The 25,986-nt window shown below is 36.7% G+C and overlaps 1 protein-coding gene across 5 annotated transcripts in view; it reads left to right on the forward strand.

The window, feature by feature from the left end:
- The window catches only part of PRKN (parkin RBR E3 ubiquitin protein ligase), a 726,716-nt gene that overhangs the window by 593,465 nt on the left and 107,265 nt on the right, over window positions 1-25,986 (forward strand). For all 5 annotated transcript variants that reach the window (XM_027686963.1, XM_027686956.1, XM_027686979.1 and 2 more), the window contains exon 9: window positions 12,184-12,333. In XM_027686963.1, the coding sequence (XP_027542764.1) occupies window positions 12,184-12,333 (150 nt within the window). The remainder of the gene's footprint in view (window positions 1-12,183; window positions 12,334-25,986) is intronic.

A 25,986-nucleotide genomic window follows, 5' to 3' on the forward strand; every position in this document is an offset into this window, starting at 1 on the left:
TATGGGGTTGGCTCATGGAAGAGTCTAGGAATAGAAACCAGAATGATAAGGATAAGGGTCTGACAAGGAGCTGTGACCAAGGACTGGAAGGGAATGAACAAATAATGGTCATTGCTTGGTAAATAAAGGAATATCTGCACTTAATGAGCTGCATGAGGAGGTGAAGGTAAGCAGAGTAGGAGGAGTGGGACAAAAGGAGAAATTTGAAGGAAAAGTAAGGAACAGCTAAACCAAGAGACTGCAAGTATGAGAGAAAGGGCTGAACCAGACAGACTTGACAGCTCCACTGGCAAAGCTGTGGAGTTGTAGACCTTAGCCTGGCTAATGACCACTGATAGAGCAACATATTTTAATTGATGGACTTTGCAAGTAGTGACCATTGCCATGAGACTTGAATTATTCAATTAGCGCGTACAAGTATAAAGAACATTGAAGTTATATTCTGTCCCTACAAAAGCATTGTTATCGTGAGTCTACTGAAGACCACAGTAGATTTTGTTGGAAGTTAGTGCACACTTTGGGAGTCAGGAAATAAATTAGTGCAGAAACCAAGATTAAAAAAAATAAAAATACATATAAATGAAGAAAGAAAGGAATTTCAGGCAAAATCCTTATTCGCATGACTATCCATTTATTTCTTATATTTATTTAGTTAGATATTTGCTTTTTAAAAAGGTCTGAAGTGTGTCTTTTTCTGTTATCATGCATACTAGATAGAAAAAAATTATAATTAAACACTATTTTATTCAGGCTGCTTACAACTTCAGTAATATAAAACATCATTTATTTTCTTCCACTCCAAGCAACAGCCAAAGAATAATAGGGGCATATTCCTGCTTCATGTCCAATCTTGATTTATTTTTAAAGTGCTTATGTGTTTAAGGCCAGATTATAAAAGCAGAATGTACTGTTGTGATAATCTGTTCTGATCTCCTTTAGAATACACATTACATGACTTTCTTGGATTAATTCTTGTTTAAACTGGAGTATATTGCCTAGAAAAACATCCATTCTTTGTTTACAAATCACTTGCAGACTTTAGATCCTATTATACCTCTCAGTAGTGAAAGACAAAAAATTCCCTGCTTCTTTTCTTCCACCACTCTCCCACCACCAGCATGCTTCCTATGTTGGATATCTCCCGTTCCTCAGTGTCCAGGTCCTTGCATTTCCAATTCCCTTTGTCTGTCACAAGACAATAGGTGATCATCATAATAAAATGTTACCTCAGCCTATGAATGCAGCTCAGAATAAGCCAGCATAGCCCTGGAACAGGACTAAAAAAAAATGCTTAAACACAAAAGAGATTCTGTTTGTCAGTCATACTGTCAGCTAAATATGTTTTAGACAGAAGGAAGGAATCTTTGGGTTTAAAGTGGAAATTCCCACTGGAACTTGTGGGTTCCCGTTAAACCAGTGGCTGCCCAATAAGAAATATAATTTCTCTTCTAGACATTTCTATTTGTTGGCCTAAGAGGTGTCTTAGTGCTTTTGGATGTATGTGGGCATAGCTCAGATTCAGCTCAGAAGCCATCACACTGCTTCCCAGACATAAATCTCACTCTGTGCCATTGAGGGCAATAATGTGTTCCTAGAAAAATAACTTTACATGTGACTGTGTTGAAAAGTAATTTGTTTGCTTAAACCCAGTTTGCCAGCAGTTCAGATAGTCCTGCAGCATGAACTCCATGAACTCAATGATCCATGTTACATATCCGTTACTTCATCTTCTCAAATTGTTACAAGCTTTATCACTGATGTTCTATTGTTCTTACTTTTCTTCCAAGTCACTGATAAAAATTTTAGATGGCATAAGGCCAAGAATAAAAACCTTCAGGACCTTTTTGGAAACACATCTGCTTAATAATTATTGCCCATTTACAGTTATATTTTATATGTGCCAGATAGCTAAGTTTTCATACCCTTAATATATGGCGTGTTAATTTTGCATTACACTAGATACTTAATTGAAATGCCAGACAGCAGCAAGATAAATGCCTTAGTCTGCTTCATCAACTCTCTTACCTTTATCAACCAAATTTCAGTCAAATTAAGATCAAGCAACAAATAGCTGGTCTCTACTTTTTGTTTATTGAGTATTTGTTTCCTGTAAGTGCTGACCATATATAATGTTTGATGTTGTCATTAGGAGAGAAAGGCTTTGAGTGGCTTTCAGAATCAAACCACATGAAAACATGCGTACTTGACTTACTGAAATATCTTTATGTAAATGTAAACATTGATGAAAACTAATGCTGAGAAACAAAGGCTATATGTTTAACTAGAAGTGTGAAGAGTTGCTGATTAATATTTCCTAAAAGGAGTTGTGTAGTAATAAAACACTTGTTCTAATAGTCAAACTTCTTGGTAGTCTCCTAGACGTGTAAAGTTTTCATGTCTTCTGTTCTCTCAGGGAATGTATGTTACGGGGAAACTCATTCCAGCTGGAAAGTCTATCTTTTAAGGTTTAGTTGGTGGCAAAAAGATGGTTTTGTAGGAAGACGTAATCATAGCCTGTGTGGTGAAATAGAAGAGTACAAGCTTCCCTGGTACATGATACACATTATGGATATCTAACTTACCACATAAAACCAGCTTCCAGAGAAATTAATATGCAACACAAATAGATTTAGCAACAGATTGCTACACCACTTGATACTTGACCCTTTGAGAAGGTGCCAGAGAGTCTGAGCTAGGAAAAATCTCCAGAAGCAGCTTTAACTGCTTTCCTTTGGACCCCCTTTTTACAGACTCTCCCAGTCCATAAAGGTCTGTACAAGACAAAGACAGTCTGCTGGACATGCAGTCCCAGGAAGGGTAAAACCTGAAGCTTTCTAATTGCCCATAGGTCTGCTGAGCTTTCTCTCGCAATTTGATCTCACTGTTCGTAATCCATCTTTTTCCCCACAGCGTAATGAATGCAGCCTAAACTACTGGCTAACTGCTTCATTTCATAAGTACCTGAGATACACTCAGGATTGGGATGAAAGATTTATTAAGTCAGAAGATACTGAGAAATAGCACAATGTAAGAAAGTTAGTCTCCTGCAGTAGCCATTTGCCCTGTCAGGCTGACTGTCTCTGCAAGTAAATGTAAATGGTTCTACAAGCAGTGATAGTACAAACTGCTTACAAAAATATGCTAAAGATGCACTAAATATGGGCTCTGTCCAAATGCAGTGGAAGGCAGGTAATTCAACAAGCCAATGCCAGAGACAACAGAGAGAACACCTTAATTCAAACCTAAATACTACAATATATCAACATAGCAAAATGACTTACAGTGAACTATTACAGTCTCCCTGATGACTCCCTGAGAAATTTTCCTCTTGTCCCCAGAGTGATAAAAAAAAAAATCTTGTTTAATTGTTTAAATGTAATATTGCGATTCATGAATAAAATAGCAGCTACATCTGAAGGATGGAAGGGAAAACCACGAACATAGGAGCAAGCAATTTGCTGCTGTTACCTGAGTGCCCCCAACAGGTCACAGCACAGATGAAGCAGATGACATGCTAGTGGCAGGAAAAGAAGCTACTAAGTAATGTATATCTGCACTTCTCTGCTATATCATCTGCTCTGACATCTTTGCAGAATATATTGGCCAGTTCCTTGATATTTTGACAGGGCAATGATCAATTTTAACAGATTTCTCCTATCAGCTGCTACTGCAACTCATATCATTGCTCACTTTCTCTTTAGTAGTGTTGTGAGCGTTTATATCCCTGGAATCTGAGCAAACCTGAATGGGGACACTTCTTCACCCCCCAGCCCCTCCCCCATTTCCTTGCCAGCTGGGGAAAACTTATGCAAAGGAATATCCTGTTTTGGAAATCTGCAGATGCACATCCCCATGCTCTTCAATGGTGATGTCATCTTGTGCTAGTTTTTGCTGTGAGCTGTAACTTTAGGAGATATGAAAATTCAGTATTAAGAGCACACAGTGTGGACAGACATTATTTAACATTAATAGAGGTTTTGACAGATTTTGTATACAATATGTGTGTGTGACAAGGTTGATTATTTTTTATGCTTGCAATATTTGCTAGAGGAATTTTTTTCAAGTGTGTGCTACAGAATATTAATATAAAGTCAGTCTTAAAATAATTGATATATATTTACCCATTCAGGCAAAAGTAATGTCATGTGACAATTCTAATTAATTAGTTGAGTTTAGTGCAGGAAACTGTCAAATATGATCAACAAAATGCTTCTGAAGCATTTGTGGGTCAAGATTTTTTGATAACTACACTTGGAGAAAATATAAGCTACATCTCAATAATTCACATCAGTTAAAGAACAGAATAGATTTTCACTGAATAATTTCTCCAGTTCATAATTACAAAACCAGAGTTACTTTGTTAATATTCTCAAATCTGTGTTTTCACAAGTAGACTTCCTTACAGCTCTGCTGCTTCCCACCCAATCCCCTGGCTTCAGCTACTACTCAATGTGAGTGATACCTACACGTATCTCTCAGTTTCTTCCACTTTTCTGATTATCTGATTTCTCTCCATTTCATTTGGCTCACCTTTTGGAGCTGTCATCACCAGCCCATCATTCACTCTCCAAAACTGAGCTACTGCATTCAATTCTTGATCCTCTTTACACTATGTAGTGGGTTGACCCTGGTTGGATACCAGGTACCCACTAAAGCCACTCTCTCACTCCCCTCTGCAACTGGACAGAGGAGAGAAAAAAAACAGCTAAGGATTCATGAGTTGATAAAGAGGGAGTTGGGAGAGTGTCACTTGCTTATTACCTTCACAGGCAAAACAGACTCAAAGTGGGGATATTACTTAAATTTATTACTAATAGGATAGAAGCAAAAGATTGAGAAATAAAATAATCTTTAAAACACCTTCTCCCCACCCCTCCTTCCTTCTATGTTCTCCCTCCTCCCCCCCAGCGGTGCAGGGGAACAGGGAATGGGGGTTACAGTCAGTTGATGTTTCTGCCACTTCTCAGGGAGAGGAATCCTTCCCCTGCTCCCATGGGATCCCTCCCACAGAAGACAGTCCTTCACGGACCTCTTGGGCATGAGTCCATCCCTCAGGCAACAGTTCTTCACAAAACTCCTGTCCCGTGGGTCACTCCTCCATGGGGTGCAGTCCTTCATGAATGAGCTGTACCGACGTGGGTCCCCCACAGGGGCCACAAGTCCTACCAGGGAAAAACCTGCTCCAGCGTGGGCTCCTTTCTCCATGGGCTGCAGGTTCGCAGCAGGACCCTGCTCCTTCTTGGCCTCCCGTGGGGTCACAGCCTCCTTCATGCATCCACCTGTTCCAGCATGGGCTCCTCCATGGGCTGCAGGTGGGTCTCTGCACCCCGATGGTCCTCCCTGGGCTGCAGGGGCACAGCTGCTCCACCATGGTCTGCACCATGGGCTGCAGGGACCTCAGCTCTGGTGCCTGGAGCACCTCCTCCCCTCCTTCTGCGCTGACCTTGGTGTCTACATTGTTGTTCATATGTTCTCACTCCGCTCTTCCCTGGCTGGAATTCTTTCTGTGCAACAATCTTTTGTTCTTAAATATTTTGTCACAGAGACGTTACTATCACTCCTGATTGGCTTGGCCTTGGCCAGCAGCAGGAAGTCTGTCCTGGAGCTGGCTGGCATTGGCTCCACCAGACAGGGGAAGCTTCTAGCAGCTTCTAACAGAAGCCACCCCTGTAGCCCCCCCGCTACCAAAACCCAGCCAGAGAAACCCACTACACACCACCTTTTTTTTATAGCTGGAACTACAAAACAAATTTTACAGTCTTACAATTTCATATGACTACTGATTTGCCTCTCTTTTCTTCCTATGTTAGAGCTGCCTTGAATGTCTCCTAACCAGTTTTTTCCCTGACTTCAGAAGTAATTGGGATCCATGTCAGTTCCTCAGTTTTGTCTCTCCTGGATTATTAGAACTTTATTCTTTGACTTGTTGTCATAAGGAGGATATCTCTACTTTCTTACTTTTTTTTTAAGTTGTTGTCCATGCACTAGACAAGTAAAAGTAACTTATTTTTGGTTCAACAGCTAAAATAAAGAATTAAGAGAATGAAAAGAGAAGGTACTTGTGATCAAAACTAATTTAAAGGATATTTTTTCTGTCAAAACCAAAAAATATGTCATTTTTAGTAGGACTCAAATTTCTCTTCCACCCAGCTTTTACTAAATTCAGAGGGAAGATTTGAAGCCCAATGTTCAGAATCTCAGGTGCACGTGGAAGTTAGGACTTCTTCCATCCGTTAGATTGCTTTGAACTGCTTTCATGGAATATGCTTGTATTCATTCTTGTGACCTGAGAATTGGAATTCCTGGGAGCCGGTATCTACTGCAGTGAATCTCAGTTCCACAATTTGCAACAGCATCAACTGAAGAGACTCCTTGCATCAGTTACAGCCTTGATGGTTGTTACTTGTAGGGGGAAGAGGAATGTGGATTTGAGCTCCACAAGAGTCAGAAGTAACTGAATGTTTATCTCTGGCATTCGGTCTGTTCAGACTGATCCCTCAAATACCTGCTGGAAGACCACAAGTGATTTGTAAATACTGTGCTAAGTCCACTTTCTTCACAGCATCATGTTGCCTCTCATATATTCAGTTTGATTTCCAATACAACCTGCTCCAGTGTCCTCTCTTCTGTATTTTCTATTTTCATACTCCTCACCCTGTGCTTGCCTTCATATCATTCTGCAAGCTGCAGTCTTTCTTTTTTTTTTTTGCCCCCTTCTCTACTCCAGTTTAATTTTGTCTGTGAATTGTGGTGCATTGGCCCAGTTAGGAGTTTCTTATCGAAATATTTTCTTCAGATGACTGCCTTACTGAATTTTCCAGTCAGGCAAATTCCAGCCCTTTAGAGACTTTTTCTTTCTGGTTCCTTTCTGGTGTCTTTTGTGGTGCTCCTGTGGGAATAAGAAGGAGCTGATGCTCTGAACTTGCTCTTCCAATCTGAGCACTGGCCAGCAAAGGAGCCCAGTAACTCAGGAAAAATAAATTAAGGATGCTCCATGGAGAGCCATGTCAGTCCATCAGTTTTTAATCCATATTTTAGGTGACACTTCTGTAAGTATTTTTACTAGTCCAAGGGGTACTAAGGGTTTTGTACTGTAAGTTGCCTAATTACATTACAGAACTAATTCTTGGAGTTTTTGTATGTGTGTAATACATATAAATAAAGTGCTTAGTCTACATAATGGACTAATAGCCTCCACAATCTAATTTTGAAACACACAGATGGTTATTTGATTTATAGGGGCAGTAAAAACAATCTGACTCCAGAAAGTAGATTTTCTTTCCTCTGAGACTGTTACATGCAGTTAAAAGAAACAAGTAATTGAATTACATTTCAGAGATTAGAAATTTTGGCTTTACATCTGCTGTTAAATTTTGGCCAAAGTTCTCTGCAAGGCTACTAATCAGCAGATGCTTTTAGGTGTGAAGAGAAAGAAGGTAAATAAAGAAAATGATACCCAAAGTGTAAAAGCAAAATTAAAGTAGCTCAAGGCATGTGTGCTGTGGCAGAGGAGTTGGGATAGATGATCTTTTAAGGTCTCTTCCAACCCAAATCATTCTATGAGTTCATGATGTTAATGCATAATTTGCATATTAAATGACATGGCAAGGAATACTTTTGTGTTCTCAAAGTGTATTTTGCAGGAGTTTTGTGCATCCAGGTGCATTTCAGTTTTGTTTTAGTATCTGAATCTCAATGTAAGTGAAAATACTGCAATCCAGTTAAACCTATTATTCCTGTGTCAGCCCAATCATTTCATTATATTATCCTTGATTTATAACATCAACTAATTGAATTTCCACTGGTTTAAAACCCAGTACTGTTCTAAGACTCAAGGGAAACCATTCCAATCTGGAAAGTGGAGAACAAGGAATAAATGCTTACCATTATCCAGTCTCTGTGTCTGTGTCATACTGTAATTTATAATCTAAAGGCCCTGACAAGTCTTCACAGGCAAAGACTGCACAAAAGAACTTCATTATATGGTCGAAATACCATAAGTAGAGCTGGGAGTTTTTTCCACTCAAAATTTTATTTCCTGAAAAGTACAGACTTGGACTGATTGGGACAATTCACAAATTGTGGGGAAGGTTCACAGTGGAATGCAGTTTTCAGAGAAAAACCAGAATGTTTTACAACTACCTTGTCCATATACCTTTTGCTGTCTTAGCACCAGTGATTTAGAATAAATCATATTTTTGAAGTTGTTTGGTTTTTTTTCAAATAGGTATTGTAAAATATGGTTATTTGGTGAATTTATCTACCTGTATTTCTGAGGACCTTATTACAGTAGCACATAGATGCCTGACATGCTTTGCTCAAAAGCTGCTCAAAAGCAGCAGACGGCTGGTGATTTCTGTGTAATTTTATCCTGCTCATTACCATAGTATTTGATGTTCTCATGACTGTTAATGGCTTTTGCCTCTTAACATTACAGTGAAAGCAGCAAGTATCATTCTTCCTCTTTACAAATGGGGAACTGATGAGAAGCATAGATTAAGTGACTTATGTGAAAGCCACAGGAAAGCTGTGCTGCTGCCAGGAATGAAATCAGGTGCCATGAATGCCGGCTCCATCTAGTTCCCCATACTTTGTGAGAGGTTTTCCTAAAAATAATTGGAGATATTTTTCTTCCTTGTAGTGTGCAAAACCATTTTGCACATGATAAGTGCATCTCTAAATGGGAGGCATATTGATAAAAATTGAGTAATAGATACTGTGAAATACTTTGAATGTACAGAAGAGTTAGATTAATCTTTTAATAACAGCTCTTTACATGTTAGATATCTAGCCTAAGTTAGTTTTCTCAGCTTCAACTATAGCACTTCCACAGGGTGATTCATCCTATCTATCTTAGACATCATATGTAAGTCAGGACAAATTCCCTTATTGAGATCTTGTTTCTTATTCATTTGGAGCCTATATCACTTGTTTAGGTTACATGTTTAATTTTTGAAGACCTAAAATTCTGTGAGATGGTTCATAGTCCAAGCTGTTTAGATACATAGACCTTAGTTTTAAGAATAGCTTATACCACGTGAGTTAGGATTAGAATTGTTGGAACTGAAGCAGCTATTGTGTGAGTCACCTAATTTCTGGTGTCATTATCTAGCAAGGTGTCTGATCTCTCATTATTGTTAATAGAACAGGGCACTTCAGGGCTCAGTTCTTCTCATGCTGATGTACAAATCAAAAAGAGAAAAGATGAATTGCATCCTCTTTCTCCTGTTAATTATAAAAGTCTATGCAATCAGTGCAACTACAACATCATCACTGCAGAAATCCAAACTAAATTAAATGAATCCTATTTTAGATCTCCAGTTAAGACGCAAGTAAACCAATGGTGTAATATCCTTAAATATTTCATCCAGACATGTCATCAGAAGTAGATCATGGGCTCCAAAGACATTTAAGAGCTCTTGAAAAATAACTTGCTTAGTGCATATTGATTACATCAGTCCGGCATGATATGTATGGCTGTGGTATATAGGAAAAATGCCTCTAATAGCTATAATCTGTCACTATATGCAAATAATTAATAATTTATTAATAAATGTTTTGGTCCTTTACAAGGCTTTTATAATGCACCCTTAGTGTGAAGTGAATAATTTTGTTTTGGGCCACTGAATAAAGAATATAAATCCACATATGTTGTGTATAATTGTGTTATGGCAACAAACGTGTATGTTCTGCTACTGTGTGTTTCAGTCCATTGCTGGGTTTTAATTGAGCAGGACACAAGGAAAAAAGAAATTGGAAAATGACACCTTATGATTGTATCTGGACTTCGAAGTTAGAAAACAGGCTGGTAACTAGATGTCAAGATGTGCAAATGCATTTAGTAGGATCTTTTCTGTCTTCACATTGGACCTTTTTTTTTGCTTTTATAGTGTGAAAATGACTGGTGAGAGTGCCATCCTGATTTGGCATGAGTGCTATGCTGAACCGCCATAAAATGTCTAATCTGTTGGACAGAATACAATAGCTTTGTCCATCTTGCCAGTAGGTAAACTGGGCATTTCCTTTCTGTATCTTTCTCTAACAAGACAAATTGATTCCCATTTTACCTAACTTCCACTTTGTGTATCCCAAAAAAAATACAGAGGAGATGGGAGGAATCTATCTCTCCATGGTCTTTCATGCTAAGTTAAGGGCTGGAAAGCATATGCTTTTTTTTAGCTGAGATGTTTTAATGGAAATGCTGGCAGAATCTCAGCTACAGTGTCACTGGTGTTTGTCTTCATAATGAGAACTTGCTAACAATCCCACATCCAGCACAAAGTTCCCTCTTAACCTTCAGGTCCAGTCTGTCCCCTGAAGAAAAATTAGGTCAACAGACAGTTTTGCACCTGTGGTTACCTGTATTTCTGTTCAAGGCCATCAGAATGACTCAGAGCACTCAGCAGGTATTTAGTGCAAGGATCACAAACTGCTGAAAATTCAGAGCATCCAACATTAAATATTTATGCCATTTCTCTAGGGTCGAGTATAATAATAACATAGCAAAACACCAGTTGACTTCTTGAGCCCCCGCATTCAAGGAGACACGTCTCGTACCTTTCTCAAAATATTATTATTTTCCAAATCCAAGATTCTCTATTCAGAATTTCTGGCTGTCATTTGTACACTGAGTGATATTTTAAAGTCTTTTTCTCCTTTTAGATTTTGCCTTTCTTTTGAGAGGTATTTTGTTTGGATTTTTTGTTAATTAACAAAGGTGGATACTTTAAGTTTGGTAATTTGTTTTTCTGTGATGAAAGGGTTTGTGTCTATATATTATAGTCTTTTAAGAACGCTAATATTATTTTTTAAAAAGCCAATGTAACAAGACATGTTATGGCAACATTTGGAGAAGAATCTTCTTAAATGTACCCAGAAAATATGTATTAGAACCATCTTCGTAATTTAAAATTCTTCTTTGTATGCTATGTGTAGAGATGTTGGTCCTAAAGCTTCCATTTTCCTTGTGGGATTTCTTTGGAGAGGAATGTGGATTAGAGAAATAATTTTTTGTTTGTTATCCCTCCAAAAAAAGGGAACAAGATTTTCATAGGCAGTTATGGGATAAAAGCTTATGAAGCACTAAATACTGTTGTGAGTGCTCTAACATAAAGGTCTGTTTTGTTCCTTTAGCACACCATGAAGTCTTCTCTCAGAGAAAATTCATGCCTACTCTCTTCCTCTTTGGCCTTTTGGATTTTCCTGTTTTCTTTGGGACTGTTAGAACCAAATGCTTTCATTTATTTCCCTCCACAATAGACCAGACATACGCAAATCTGAAGTGTGGTTTACAGTGGTTATATGGCCACTAGTGTGGAACTACACCAACACAGAACCCTAGAGTGGATGCAATTTACATGGACGCGGCATGATTTGTACTTGCTCAGCTTATCTCTGGGTGAAAGCAGGGTAAATTAGACATGGGAAAGTTACTGCAATGCCATCAATCATTTTAGAACAGGCATTTTTTCTGTGAGTGTAAGCTGAGCATGTTACTTAGTATTGTTGTGTGTCAGTGTCTCCATCGTTAAAATGAAGGCATTTCCATGGCCTTTTAGGCTATTAGGATGTAATTAAAAAAATTTCCAGGGGAGACCCTGGAAAAAATATACATAGCATTGAAATAAATGTATATCAGAGAATTATTTTGTTTAATAATCTTGTTTTGTTTAATCGCCAGCTTAATGATCAGCTTACTTTTAAAATAAGATTGACTAGGCAAATTTTTACAGCCCTTTAGCTCTAAAACATTATACTGTACTTCTAGCTATAGATTCTTGAAGGGTTTTTTGTGTGTTCTTTTCATTCTGTATACAGCATTTATCAGTTATCTGTTGGACTAGTTTTATGATGTTTACAATAATTTTTTATAGTAATATAAGAGTACTGAAGCTTACTTACAGAAACAGTCTGCTATTTTCTTGGGTTTAATATCCCACACAATTTTCTGGTGGTGAAAATGACAGCTGAGAGCCAGAAAACGATGTGTATGATGTGAGCTGGAGTGGAGGGACACCCCATTTAACGACGCTGTGAAGTTTTACACTTTTGACAAATAACCTGAACTTAGAATGTGAGACATTAGGACAATTGACTCAATTAGTGGACTAGCATCAAGCTCAAAGTTTTTGAGTTTTATTTTGTGTACTGTTGGAAGTTTAATGCCAGTCTGTTGTGTTGCAGTACAACCGCTACCAGCGCTATGGGGCTGAGGAATGTGTGCTGCAGATGGGAGGAGTGCTGTGTCCAACGCCCAGCTGTGGAGCCGGTTTGCTTCCTGAACCAGGGTTGAGGAAAATTGTGTGTGAACCAGGCAACGGAATAGGCTGTGGGGTAAGAATGTGTATTTTTCTTCTAGCAGTGTGGGAAATAATTGATACTGTACAATACTAAGGTAAGGGGGGAAATGTGGTTGGTTTTCCTTCTTTTCCATCAATGACTCTGAATTGCCCTTCATACCAGAGTGGGATACTGTAGCTCAATAAACAATTTAAATATAGCACTATGGCTTAGGAATGATGACTTCATCATGTAGAATATGTCCATTCCATAATTCTTTGCTTTATTTGGTTTAAGAAGTTGCTGAGTAGTTACAGTAAGAAATTGAACTGTGCAAATGAAAATCCAAATGCACTTTGACTTTCTTCTCCTAGCACTCAGCAAAACTGAACAGGATCTTGAGCAACCATTCATTATCATATTAATATTTTCTTTATAGAAAAAGAAAAGAGAGAGATAGAATAACCAGTTTGTGACACTGAAGTGACATTGCTTGTGCGTGTTAAGATATGTGATGAAAAGAAATGTAAAAATATTCTTTTTTACTCATAAAAGTTGCTTTTAAGCAAGGAGAATGCACAACTAATGGTTGATTTATGGAAATTAAAATCAGATGACACTTGACATTGTTTTTGCTAAGAGATCAGATCATAGGGATCGTGATTTTTTGGCAGTAGAAATAGCAAGTACTTTACAGGAATCAAGCTCTGGGGGAAACAGATATACATAGAGACAAATCTATATATAAAAGAACCTATTAAATGTTAGGTCAGAGTGACTAACTGATGGTTGTACTATGTGACTCTTTCCGTGGTTGGCACTATTGCTGAATTCCATGAAGACTATGAGAGAAGAGAAAATATCTATATTTATAAAATATTATGATGCTCTTTCTCTTGTCTTTCTTGTGGAAAATGCACTTTTTATTGCAGTTTTGATATTGTTCAAACTGATACCACAGAGGAATAGTAGTTTGCTGAACTAGGAACTCACAATAACTTGTCTTCTTCGCGTAGGTTAGCATCTGTCAACCTTGGTAAAACTTCTTCTCTACCCATGCAGTGGTGCATGTAAAACAGAGTACTAACCAAATTCACTGAGCAGACATGGGGCTATAAACTGAAGCAGAATCTAGAAAAGTAATAAGAAACAAGACTGAATAAACAAAAAGGAATGCCTCTGAATTAACTATTAGGGATTGATTAAAAAAGATAAAATCACAAATAAGTTTTATTCTGCTCCCTGCCTTAAGTGATGAAAGTCATACTGTGTTTTGCACCTTCATTCGTCATCATTCTGAATCTGCAAATGCCCTGTAAATAAAGTGTACATAGCATAAAGGATTGATATATTGCCTAGTTTAGCAAACTGCTCTGTTTCCTTTTACAGATTCTGTGCTGTGCTTGCTAGTGATCAGATCTGCAGCCTTGAGTTTAACCTCACCCTTTGTTTTGAATTATGTGACATCTTGAACATTATGGGGTACAATTCACTGAGGCTGAAATGAGAAGCAGGAAGTTGGTCTGTAAGCCAAATTTTGGTAAGATTAAGGCACTTCCTCAGAATCTGTAATGGAACAGGGTGAAAATATGTGCCTTTGAATCTTTCTTTGTACCCTGACAAATGATAACCTCAAGGAAGTTTTGTCACAGAAGACTTGTTGTGGTGTGGTTCCTAGCCCTGAAGTAATCTGCTGTTGATAAAACTGGCTGAAGGTAAAGAACCGCCTGCAAGGTCACCAAGACAGTTAGGAAAACTCTTTATTTTTACTCCATTTTATGTAGTCACTTTGAGTGTTTTCTATTATTAAACTATGATGTCGTTTTTCCCAGACAAAACCTGGCCTTTTTTAGTGTGAAGGCCTTCCAAAAATTTTTATGGAATCCAGAAACATCCATTTCTGAGCTCAGCATTCCCTTGTGAGTTTATGGAATGATTTACAAGCTCAAACAAAGGCACAAGATGAAGAACACCCCTATTGTCCATTCAAATAAAGATTGCAAAAGATGTCTTGCAACACTCACCTGTACAGCCTTAGATTAGAGATACATTCCTTGTTGAAGCCGGTAAACAAAGAAATAAGGAAGGTAATGTGAACCTGAAGATTCTCTGTGAATATCTGTGTCATTCTCTAAGCTGTATTTTGGTTATATAGAGTATCTTTTGTGGTATATGAACCTCTGTCTTTGTGTAAAGTTCATGTTACTAACAACAGAAGTTACACCTAACATCAACAGTCTGTTATTCACCCAAAAGCCCTTGTAGATAAATATTTGCTTACTGCACAGAACAAATTGATTGTTCAAGTCTGAATTGGCATATAAGGGTAGCTAACAATATTCAAGTAGATGAGGATTTTGATTAGCTTGTGAGATGATTCAAGGGAAGGAGGAAGGACAGGTTTTTGGGAGCAAGTCGAGGCAGTAAACGAAAAGGGTTTTCAGCAGCCATTTTAGAAAAGGAGAGGCTGAAGAAACCAAATAGAGAATAAACTGGCCACCAGGGACTGAAGCAAAATAAATAAATATTGAATTAGTCAGAGAGATAAATGTGGGAGGCAGACCCAAATATGTAAGGACTATGACCAAATCCCCATATGTACCCTCTGCAGTCAGGCACTGCTATATATTCAGGCTTTCAGGCAAAAAATAGAACAGGAAGGGAGGTATAACTTGACTGAAAAATAACATACAGATATCCTTTAAATGATTATGAATAGTCTTCACTTATAGCCATGTTGTGGTACCACTGACTGACCTCACTCTTGTCTAGCCTTTCATATTTTTTATAATTAGCCATAAACATATTAATTGATTTACTAAGATGCTACCATTATACACAGTTCTACCTTCATTACTATGCATCAGACCTGTGTTACTAACTTCTATTGCTCAGCTATAAAATTTGGACGTATTTAATACTAGAAAACAGCAACAAAGCGTAGAAGACAATACATATTGTACCAGCTGGACTGGGTACAGGAAAAGCTGTAGTAAACAAGACATACAAAAGCTCTATGAATAAAACATTTTTGTCTTGTTTTATATTACACTAGCATATTATTTACTACATATTAAAGAACTTTGGAGTTAAAAACAAATTAGAATAGATCTTCAAAAGGGATTATACTACTTTTTTACTAAGAAGTCTGCCTTGGTTTCTCTACATACAGCTCAGCTGCCTTGCAAAACATTTCCTAGCAGTATCTTTCAGTGGGATGATAACTGACTGATGTGAAACTGCATCCCCTGCATCCCACCTTTTGCTCCACAACAGTATATATTTTTTGCAGCGTGCAATATCAATTGACCCATCTCTTGAAATGGGGTGAGATGGGAGATTATGGATAGTGGAGACAGAGCCTATGTTGGTCTTTTCCCTTTGAGCTTATTCATTCCTAGCATGAGCAAGAAGAAGAATGTATTTCCAGAGATTGTCTGTTGTTTGATAATCCCTTGCTAGGGGACTTGACTCTTGAGAGCACGCTAAGCTATACTAAGGCCTGGGCGGCAATTTAAATGGTCTTAGGAATAAGCTGTCATAATTGATGTTTTTGTCGTTCTTCATTCAGATCCTCTAATCTGAAGCTCCAGTCTGTGAGTACTCAAACTCAGTGTATTAAAAGTAAATTTTATAGCCTTGCAAAGTGAGCACAAAATCTGGGGTTATTTCACCTCCCTTATGCTGTATTTACTCTTATGTAAGCATAGTGCATTGAAGAACATCAAGATTTCACTAAAGATGTGTTCCCGTCTAAGACAGGTGAAATTTTAAGGCTGCAGACTGCAAGAGGTCCCTGAAAAATGAATAGATATAAATACCACATCTTGCTTATAAATAGAATTCCTAGGCTGTTTTATTACATAAAACAAAATCCCTAAGGCAATTTCACTCTACCCAGCAATTTTTTCTCATTGATTTCTTCTTGCATTCTTCTTCTATGGCTAAGGAAGCACATGTCAAAAGGAATTGCAGCATATTTGTAGGATTAATAATTGTCTGCCTTTTCAGAAAGCATAATAGAATAGAGGACACTCTAAAATAGTTACGTGAGAAGTGCAATACATATTCCTATTGTTTGCAAAGTTCTTTTTTGTGGTTCATCATCTCCTATTCATGCACTTCCTAGCATGCAAGTTTCATCTTCAGTAATGTCTTTGTTAAGCCCAGTAATATGCATGTAGGCCAATCCTGAATAATTAGGGAAAATCTTTTGTTTTGAGGAGACAAATCTGAATTATAAAAATTCCAAGCAACAAGTTCCTAACCACTTAATTCTGATAAATGCAAATGATGATTTTGTCAGTTGTGTTCGTCCTTCTAAACTTCTGTAACAGTGTTGTTTAATTTAGGATTTTACATCTCAGTTGGAGTGGTATGTGAATGCACCCGTACTATCCCTGGAATCTGAACTAGCTTGCAAATACTGTTTCAGAACTGTTTCATATTTGTGAAAGTGCATAAAAGTTTGTACGAGTACCCTACACTAGAAGTGAAAAGCAGTTTCCACATCTGGTAGTTACGTCTTTTATTGTGAGGTTCATTTTTAATGCAATGCATTGTCGTCATCAGCATGGACTTTCTGCAATTTCTATCCCTCAAGTCCGGTTTTAAAATGTTATTCCATATATATTGCCTGATCAAAACGTTTGAAAGCCTGACTAACCTCAAAGATTTTATTTTCAAACAAAGATGTAGGTATAAATGTTTGGTTCAGGGCATGTACTTTTTTTCTTCATTAGCAGTACTAAGAGAATCTTTAATGTATTTAAAGAGAAAATAGGCAACATTTAAAATACTTGGAGATACAAAAATAGTCGACTAGTGGTAATTCAAGACAATCTTTGAAGATACTTGCACTGAAAAAAGCCTTTTAAATTTTATAATCAGATGAATGAAACATCATGGATGAAGAAGGGCTGTGTGCACAATGATCTCAATTTTTCTCCCAGTTTTAAGATGGGAATGAAAGTTGAAGCAGAAGCAGAAATAAGAGGCTCCAAGATTTTGAAAAACAGAGGAATAATTCAGAAAAGAGGAGACCTTGAGATCTTTGTGTCATTTGCGAAGCACTAAAATGGGAATAGGAGATTGCTATCTAGTACCCGTACCAAAATTGAAGGGTTACTCTTTGTTATTACATTTCAGGGATCTGTCCTTGTTCTGTATGTCATTAAATTTTTGCTTTTAAGAGAATTCATCAGAAAGGTATCACCATGGATAAGGTAATAGCTGAAGATACTGCTGCAATTAAGAAATCAACTCACAGCAGAAGTGTTTCATAACATTGTATAGGAAGTTTTTTCAAGAGGAATGAAAATGAGACAGACATTTTCTGTTATGGCTAAAAGCTGAGCCGCTAGCATTGTGCCACAAGCTCTAAGCAGTAATCATGTATTGCTTTCTTCTATTGAGTGGGCACTCTAGGCTTTAGAAAGTGGAATTCCATCTTGTTGACACATTATGCTTCAGTAGCTAAGCAAGTTGGTTCATTGCTAAAATATGACAGACTTTCTCAGACTGACCAAAATTCGTTTTGGATTTGTAGGGGTTTTTTTCTGGTACTGTTTTACATGGGTTAAAATAAACTGTAAAAGCATGGGGCTTTTTAAAATGTAGCGTAATGTTGATGTTTTAATAAAGTGCTTACCCCAGAATTCCAGTGTACAATTAACAAGTTATGTATTGCAGTCAAGGTGCATTATTTCTATTGCCCATATCTTACAGTGCTGCAATTCATTGATCTGGTGACTGATATGAAACTCAACTGTCAGCAGGGAGTGTATAAAGCGATCTAGAGAATGTTTCCATTTTTAATAATATGGATCACATTAGTTCATAGGACTAGCAAAAGCAAAATAAATGCTTTTTATACAGAGAATGAATCAGTTACTTGCACTTGGTTCAATAGTAGAAGAATAACTGCTTTTTCCTTTACATCCCAAATCATGGAGAACTAGCTAGAAAAATACTGTTAGAAAACGTGATTCTCTTCCACTCTAATGGAACTAAAACTGAAACTTCATTAGTTTTGTCTTGCTAGACGTCTAGAGTATTATGGGATGACTCATATCCTGTGATCAAATTCCATATCCTTTACTTTTACCTGACTTAACTATCATGCAGGCATTTGGAAAATGGCTGTTGTACATACACATTAGAAATTGAATATGCAGTGTCTTCAGTGGTTTTGTTTGATTTATTATTCTGTGGCCTACCTAGTAGTTCACCATTTAAAATCTGTCGTATGTGTTTTGAGACAGAAGCAAGGAAGTAAAGAGAAGAGGTAGTTAGTTACCCATTAAGGAATGGAGCCTGCTGATCTCTGTAATCTAGCATGAGAACACAGATAGAAGAATAATGTTGTATTTAAGTCAGAGAAATTGTAGTAGAGAAAAGTAGGATAAAATCAAGTTCTTGCTTGTAAAGATAAATCAAAACTGGACACACGGACCTAGGAACTAGAGAGGATAAAACTGGTCTCTGTGAATGTAAACCAGCTCAGATTGGGATTTTTAAACAAATGTTTTGCAGTAGATAAATGGTTCCAGTTTTACCAATTTGTCTGAAATAGGAATGAGCTAAAATTGCAAGCCTCTTAAATTAATTAATTAAATTAATTAAATTAATTGAGGACTGAGATAAAATAGTGGGTGGGTTTAAAATCATATCAGTTTAGGAGTCTAACTAAGTCTTAGTCCTTGTAAACTGCTAAGTCACCTTGAAGGGTGCTAGGGATTTTCATTTTAGAGATACCAAACACTCGACTTTGGCACTCATTCAGTATGCAGATTGCAGAGCCAAAGGTTCCTGGGCTTCAAATTTCTTTACCTGTGGAAAAAGAGCAACAACATTTTACAGTAGATGCAATGCAAAAATATGCATAATTTAAAATATCCACAGCTTACTATATATTGATTTTAGCAATGTAGAAAAACAGCTCCAGAAAAAATATACCTTCTTTGGAGAGGTTCCTGTTTGTAAGTAGCCAATGAGTATAGCATACTCTGATGCTTAGGTCAGGATTAAGTTGATCACCAAATTTGAAGGAGTCAAAATTTTCTCTCAGGGCTTATTGCTAGAGACTTGATATTCTATGCCAGAGTTGGTGGATGAGCTACATACCATCTCCAGGAATTTAGGGGGCATTTCTCACCTAGAAATTCCTTGTTATTGCAAGAGCCTCAGGCTTTGATGACATCTTTGTCTATTTTGGTCTGTGCCTGTGGCACACTACAGTTTAGTCTCTTGACGACTGAAGTGCTCTTGTCTAATTAAAATAATTGGACTCCATGTAGCAGTATCTGGGTGATATTTAATGGCTTATGATGCTCAGGAGATTATATTAGTTGAACTCATGATTCTATCAAGTCTTTAATATAATGGAAGTTTACATCTGAAGAGGACTTGAACTACTTTTTTATTACTACTCCTCTTCTCTTCAACAAAGTACCTAGAAATATGTCTGAGAGTCAGGGGACAATGTATATCATGTGACCCATCAGGAAAGACATGGGGTACAAAAATCAGAGAGAAGGAAAAATAAACTGTTTATAGGAATCACCAGTTAATTCTGCATGTCTGGAAACCAGAGCTCTGTCTTCTGACTTCATATCTAACTTACATACGGAGTAAGATTATTCTCCCTGTTGATAGAAATAAACACTTTTCACATGATGGAAAAGTGTAGCCATTTTAAATCAACCTGTATTTCCTTCAGCTAATAGATTAAAAAGTCGTGGTTATAGCAACCTACCTGTCCTGGACCACAAGAGATGCCTGAGCTTTCTTGTTTATACAGTTTGTATACTGATGGTAGTTTTCTAATCAATAAGATGAATACAAATGAATTTGTAAATTAGCAGAACTAGGTGTTAGTGAAAGATTTGGTATGAATAAACAGATCTATCACTGAATAACTGGAGAAGGAACAATAGCGCAATCAGAACAGGATGTGCTGCTTGAGAATGGCAGCCACCGAGGGCAGCATTCTAATTGCATAAGAGGCTTATTTGAGCAATCTAAAAACTTTCTGTATTTGAGCAGGAAACTGAAACATGAACTGAATGCAGGAAATCACTCATAAATGAAAAGTAAATGTGAATCAAAGTAAGCTTATTTATTGCCTTTCATATGACATTTCATGTGAAGGCCTCCTGAGGCACTTTGGATTGTATTATTACAGTATTGCAAAATGCAAAAGGTGCTTAATCAATGAGAAACGATAGAGTAAAAAGATAGGACCAGAACAATAAGACTTTAGATTAGAATGAATCTATTGACTGGCATTTGTAGGTTAGCCAGGAAAAAAATTCAAAGATCTGAATGCTAAAGAAAAATTATCCTTATTATGTGTCTGGTATAATTCTAGCCTGTAACCCAACTCACAAGTCATAAAGTGAGCAGCTCACGTAGATCCCAGAAAATGCATTTCTTTCTACAGTTTTTGTGGCACTTGTAGTCTTCGTGTTGTTTGATGTCAGAGTAAAAAAGTGTTGTAAAGATTTGGGGTTTAAGTCTATTCTTTGTAAGTACAAATATAAAAAACGGTAATTTGTGTCAGTTTGGAACTTACAAGTAATGACACACATTTTTACTAAAAGGAGTATCTCCAATTAAAAATGTTTGCGAGTTTTTATGTTTCTTCATTAGGTGATCAAAGAAATGGTCGAAGAGTGCCTTTCTCAACTACACCTTGACTCTCTGAAATGCATAAAATCTCTGTTGTTCAACCATGCTCTTGGTTCATTCTTTCAAGACTACACCTTTTTTCATGTGGAAGAAATGGCACAAAATGTAGAGTACAAGCATACAATAGGGAGGGACCATAGAAAAGCTAGGAGTAGTGTGCATTGACAGTTACCTGAGGAATATCTTTTCTGTGAAGACAAACAAGATATTGTCTAAAGCTTCCCAGTGTTCCTCTTGGGTTTACAGCTACATAAAATTTTTTATTGGACCTTTAAGAAAAAGCTCTTTCAGACATATTACAATTACAATTACAGTTACAATAGTATGTCTGTGGAATGAAGCTTATCTTTTCACCAGTACGAGAGAAATGTTTATTTTTCATTGCACATGTTGCATTACTTCTATGTACTATATAGAACCCAGATTGACTGGATAATCTATAATGCATCTGTTTGGGCTACACTCCTTGAAGAGTGGGAGGAAATTGGCATTAAAAATATTTAAAGCATAGCTAAATGTAGTTCTTGTACAGAAAATGAACAGCATTTTAAAATAATATTAAGTAGAACAGAGTTATTCTGGGTTCAACTTTCCTCATCACTAGTATTTCAGTAAGTTATTTAATAATGATGTCACATGCAGAACTTTATTATTTCAAAACCATTTCAAAGAGATAGCAAAGTCACCATTTCACAATCAAAGCTGATTTTGAAGTGCTGAAACAAAGCTGATTTTCAATTATCAGACCCCCCTCAAAAAAAGCATCTAAAAACTGTCTTGATTGCTGCAAGACTGCTGTCCTTTCATGTTGAATAACCCCAAACAAATTGATGATGCTTATGAAGCTTCAAACAAAAATCCACTTCTAACAAAGCTTAAGCATAAAAAACACTCAGCCTGAAAGAAAATATCTGGGAAAAGTTATAGGCTTATGAAAGTGAGTTTAGAATACAAGTTGCATCTCAACCTTAACAATGTCACTAAGGTCACTAAGCTGTAATAAAGGGAGTAAAGAAAATGTTGCAAAGTCAGGAGTGAACTATGAAAATAAAATAAAATGAAAATATAATGATCAAATTAAATAAAAGATATTCCTTACACAGTAATAATATTCTGAATGAAAAGCAAGGACATAGATTTGGAGAACTGTGACTAACTGTAATTTAATGGGAAATAATAGAAAACCAGAATGCAGTGTGTGCTCATAAACCGTCATGAGAGAGAAGGAAAGCAGAACTTCTGATAAGGATAATATATCTGTGAGTGGAGGCCTTGACTAGGGGCACAAAATCATGGGTGGATAATCAAGTCTCAGTTAACTCCAATTTATCCCTTTATTTCTCAAAAATTAAATAATTCATTGCATTCAATTTTGGGGCTTTTTTTCCAAAAGCTCTCATATTAAATTGGCTGACAATCACTATCATGATAGCAAATTCATTCCACTGACACTTAAAAGACATACGTGAAGAGATAAAGAGTGAAATTTAAAGGTAGTGGTGGCTCACTTGTTCCACTAAATGAGCAGTAAAATAGGCTGCTAAAACTAGGTGTTGTTTCCATTAAGAAATATCAAATAGCATTAGTGTGTTTTGTACTTATCTATGTCATTTTTTATGTCAGTGAAAATGCACACATATGTAAAGTCAAGTAATAACATTGATAAGTCTCTTATACCTGAAATAGTTATATTTTAAAGGATTGACTTTTAGACCACCAATCTAAAGCCAGTATTTAATATTAAATATAGTCTGCAAATAAAAAATAGGCATGGGACATGTTCCACAACATTATCATATATAAAGAAATCTTGACAAGACTTTGTTTTCTGCTTACTTTTCCTTTCAAACTGAAATGAGTGTAAATTGTATTCCCTTATTTTTTGTAGGGAACCTCTTGTATGTCTCTTAAATGTGCTTTTTGAAATTCCTTAATCTTTGTGGTAAGGATGCTTATGTCAAAATCTGATTGAGCAGCATCAAATTCTGGAAAAAAAAAATTAATTGAATATACCTGTTGGTGGCATAGTCTTTCAGTGACATTTGACCTAAATCAGAAAACTGAAATCTTAAAAACTGCCTGGAGATAAAAAATAAAATCCACAAGTTCCCACGAGAAATGGAGGAGGAGTAAACAGGATAATGAGGTCAACAAGCCTTATGGTGAGGTCTGAGAAGACCTAGTGGACGCTTACTAATTTTCAAAACTCTCTCTGAAGCACTAGTATCTTCATTCCCTCTCTTGATTTGAAGAGTGATAAACTGCTCCTGTATTTTGTGGGAACAGAATGGAAGGAGACAACAGGCACATTAACTTGCTTCCTGTGCTCAGAGCTGTGACTTTATGTGAGGTGGTATCACACCTCTGGTTGGTTGCTTGCTTGATCCCTAGTGAGATGGAGCTAGAGAATAACAGCTAATATTTGGGAAGATGAGGGGGCAGTGTTCTCCAGACATCCCTAGCTGAGTCTGAAAATGCATATATGCACCTATATTTTCTTAAATCCTTTGATGGGTACCTCTGACATAAAGGAATAAAAGCGTAGATGAGATAACATGTGCCTTGGCTGTGCATATTCAGGATTATGGGAAACTACCTGCCACATCTTTGTATAAGTGAATACATATTTGGAATGCTTATAGCAACCTAATCTAATGGGTGACACCCCTGCCCATGGCAAGGGGATTGGAACTAGGTGATCTTTAACATCCCTCCCAACCCTAAACATTCTGTGATATCATTAAATGTTTCTAGAAGTTGCAGTGCATGGGTGTGAAAGGAGCAGCGGGGCAGCTACAAGTGTGTACAGAGTGAGTGGCTTTACAAAGATGTGTAAGCATCAAATGTATAAAGAACAGCCTGGCCACATGATCATGATATTTTACATGAATAGTTGGTCACTGGAGAATTTTTACATTAATGTATATTGATTAGATACCAAATTTTGTGTTTTCAAGTATCTACATTATCATATTTTAAAATCCTTTACACTGACAGGAACTTTTTCTGGGCATGAATAGTTACCTAAAGTTATTCAGGAAAATGTTTTAGATTTGGAGATGGAAAAAAATGCAGCTGCCAAACGGTAGCATTGCTCTGAGCTAGAAACTCACCATATCCTCCTATGAGAGGAGTGACAACAACTGGTAATTGGTAAGTTAAATAAATCAAAGAAGAAATAAACGTGGCAATAAATGTACAATACAATAATAGCTTTTATATGCTGCTGTGGTTCTCACCAGTGGTGTTTTCATAAAATGCATCACAAGCTTTCAGTGTTCAGGGAAACACATTAGTGTTTTTGAATTGTTTTTTTATAAGCCATGCAAATAGTGTTTGTCCCAGTGGGGTGTGACGTTAATTATTAGCAAAAGATCTCTTACATGATTTCAGTCAACAGAGATCGAACAGTTCAATCTTTATTTTCAGAGTGTGACATATAACTATTCGAAACTGCATTAAAAAACATTTAACCCATGCAGAGTATTCCTGCTGAAGAGATGACATATGGCAGAAATGAATTGCCCTAATAACATTTGCAAATGTTTTGTGATCACGAAAATATTATTGGTGTAATTCAAATATGTTCTCTTTTGTCATGTGGCAGAAAAAAACAGTATTTAAATTCTTTCCTATGAATGTGGTCAACTCCTGAAATAAAAGTTTGAGTCTTTTAGAGTAGATTTTTTTTAGAATAAGTCTCCCAGACAAAAGCAAACAAAAAATCAATCAAACAAAACATACTTCTGGAAGTGAAGCTAGAGGAAAACAGTGACTTCTGGAAAGTAAGAATAATCACTCTTGGGTAACTGATAAGAAATCAGTTCTAAGCAGAAAAAGTAAGTTGATAATTCAGTAAAGAATTCATAAGGTCACAATGGTACATTATCTCAGTGTAAAGGAGGACTTAAGAAGGGTAAGGAAAGACAGTCTTGCTTGAGACCTTTTTTATGACCTGAAAATTAAGAAAGAAGTGAATACATAATTTAAGTAGGTTGTATCATTTCGAACAGCTAGAAAAACAGAAAACACATAGGGACAGTCAGAAAGTGCAAGATGTGAAATAAAATATTTTTAATATAAAGTCTACCAAATGCTATTGAGAAAGCTTTCCATAAATACATAGGAGAAACAGTAGCATGAAAGATCAACGAAGCTGTTGGTTGGCTTCTCATTGAGAGGAATACATATCATTAAACTACTCCAAGAAGGCAAAAGTGTTTATTTTTTTGTTTAAATTTAAATTTGAAAGGTCAAACCTGCTTAGATGGTTAGCAGAGCTAAAACCAGTGAAACAGAATTAAAAATACCAGCTATAGTGGGAAAGGACAGCATAATGGTGTTTTCAAATCCTCTTGGCCTGATGAAATTTTTCTTGTAGGAATGGCTGAAGAAAATCCAGAATATTAATGGCAAAAGCATGAAGTCGATGTCTAAGAATAAGAAAAAAACCCCTCATCTGAGACTTACAGACCAGTGAGTTTAATTTGAATTTCTAAGGGGAAATTGTAGCAAATAATTAAACTACTAGTAATAAACTAGAGGACCAAAAGAGAAAGTCTCAGGAAGCATGGAGTTAATTTCATCAATCTAACTTTGTTACGCCAGAGGAACAGGACTTGTGGGTAGAAGAGAAGTAGATGATGTTTTCTATATTGAATCCATCAAAGCTTCTCACCTTGTTTCATATAAAATTCACATAGGTGAACTAGGAAATACAAGACTAGATGATAATTTCATTAGGTGAATACATTAGTTGAAAAGCTGTGTATAGACTATTTATCAGCATTTCACAATCAAAGTGGAGGGTTGTTTCAAATCTGTCCTGAGGTTATTAACTTTTAATATTTTCTCTGATACCTTGGTGAATGATTATAGTGTAAGGCTATTAAATTTACATAGGATATGTAGTGGGGCAACAGAGAACAATTTGGAACTTGATAACAGTTCAGTAATAAATGTAAAGTTTCTATACATAGTATACAAGCACAAGCAGCTGTATGCTAAGAGTAAAAA

This window comes from Neopelma chrysocephalum, unplaced genomic scaffold, assembly GCF_003984885.1.
Source record: "Neopelma chrysocephalum unplaced genomic scaffold, ASM398488v2 Primary Assembly neopelma1_23, whole genome shotgun sequence".
Lineage (NCBI taxonomy): Eukaryota > Metazoa > Chordata > Aves > Passeriformes > Pipridae > Neopelma > Neopelma chrysocephalum.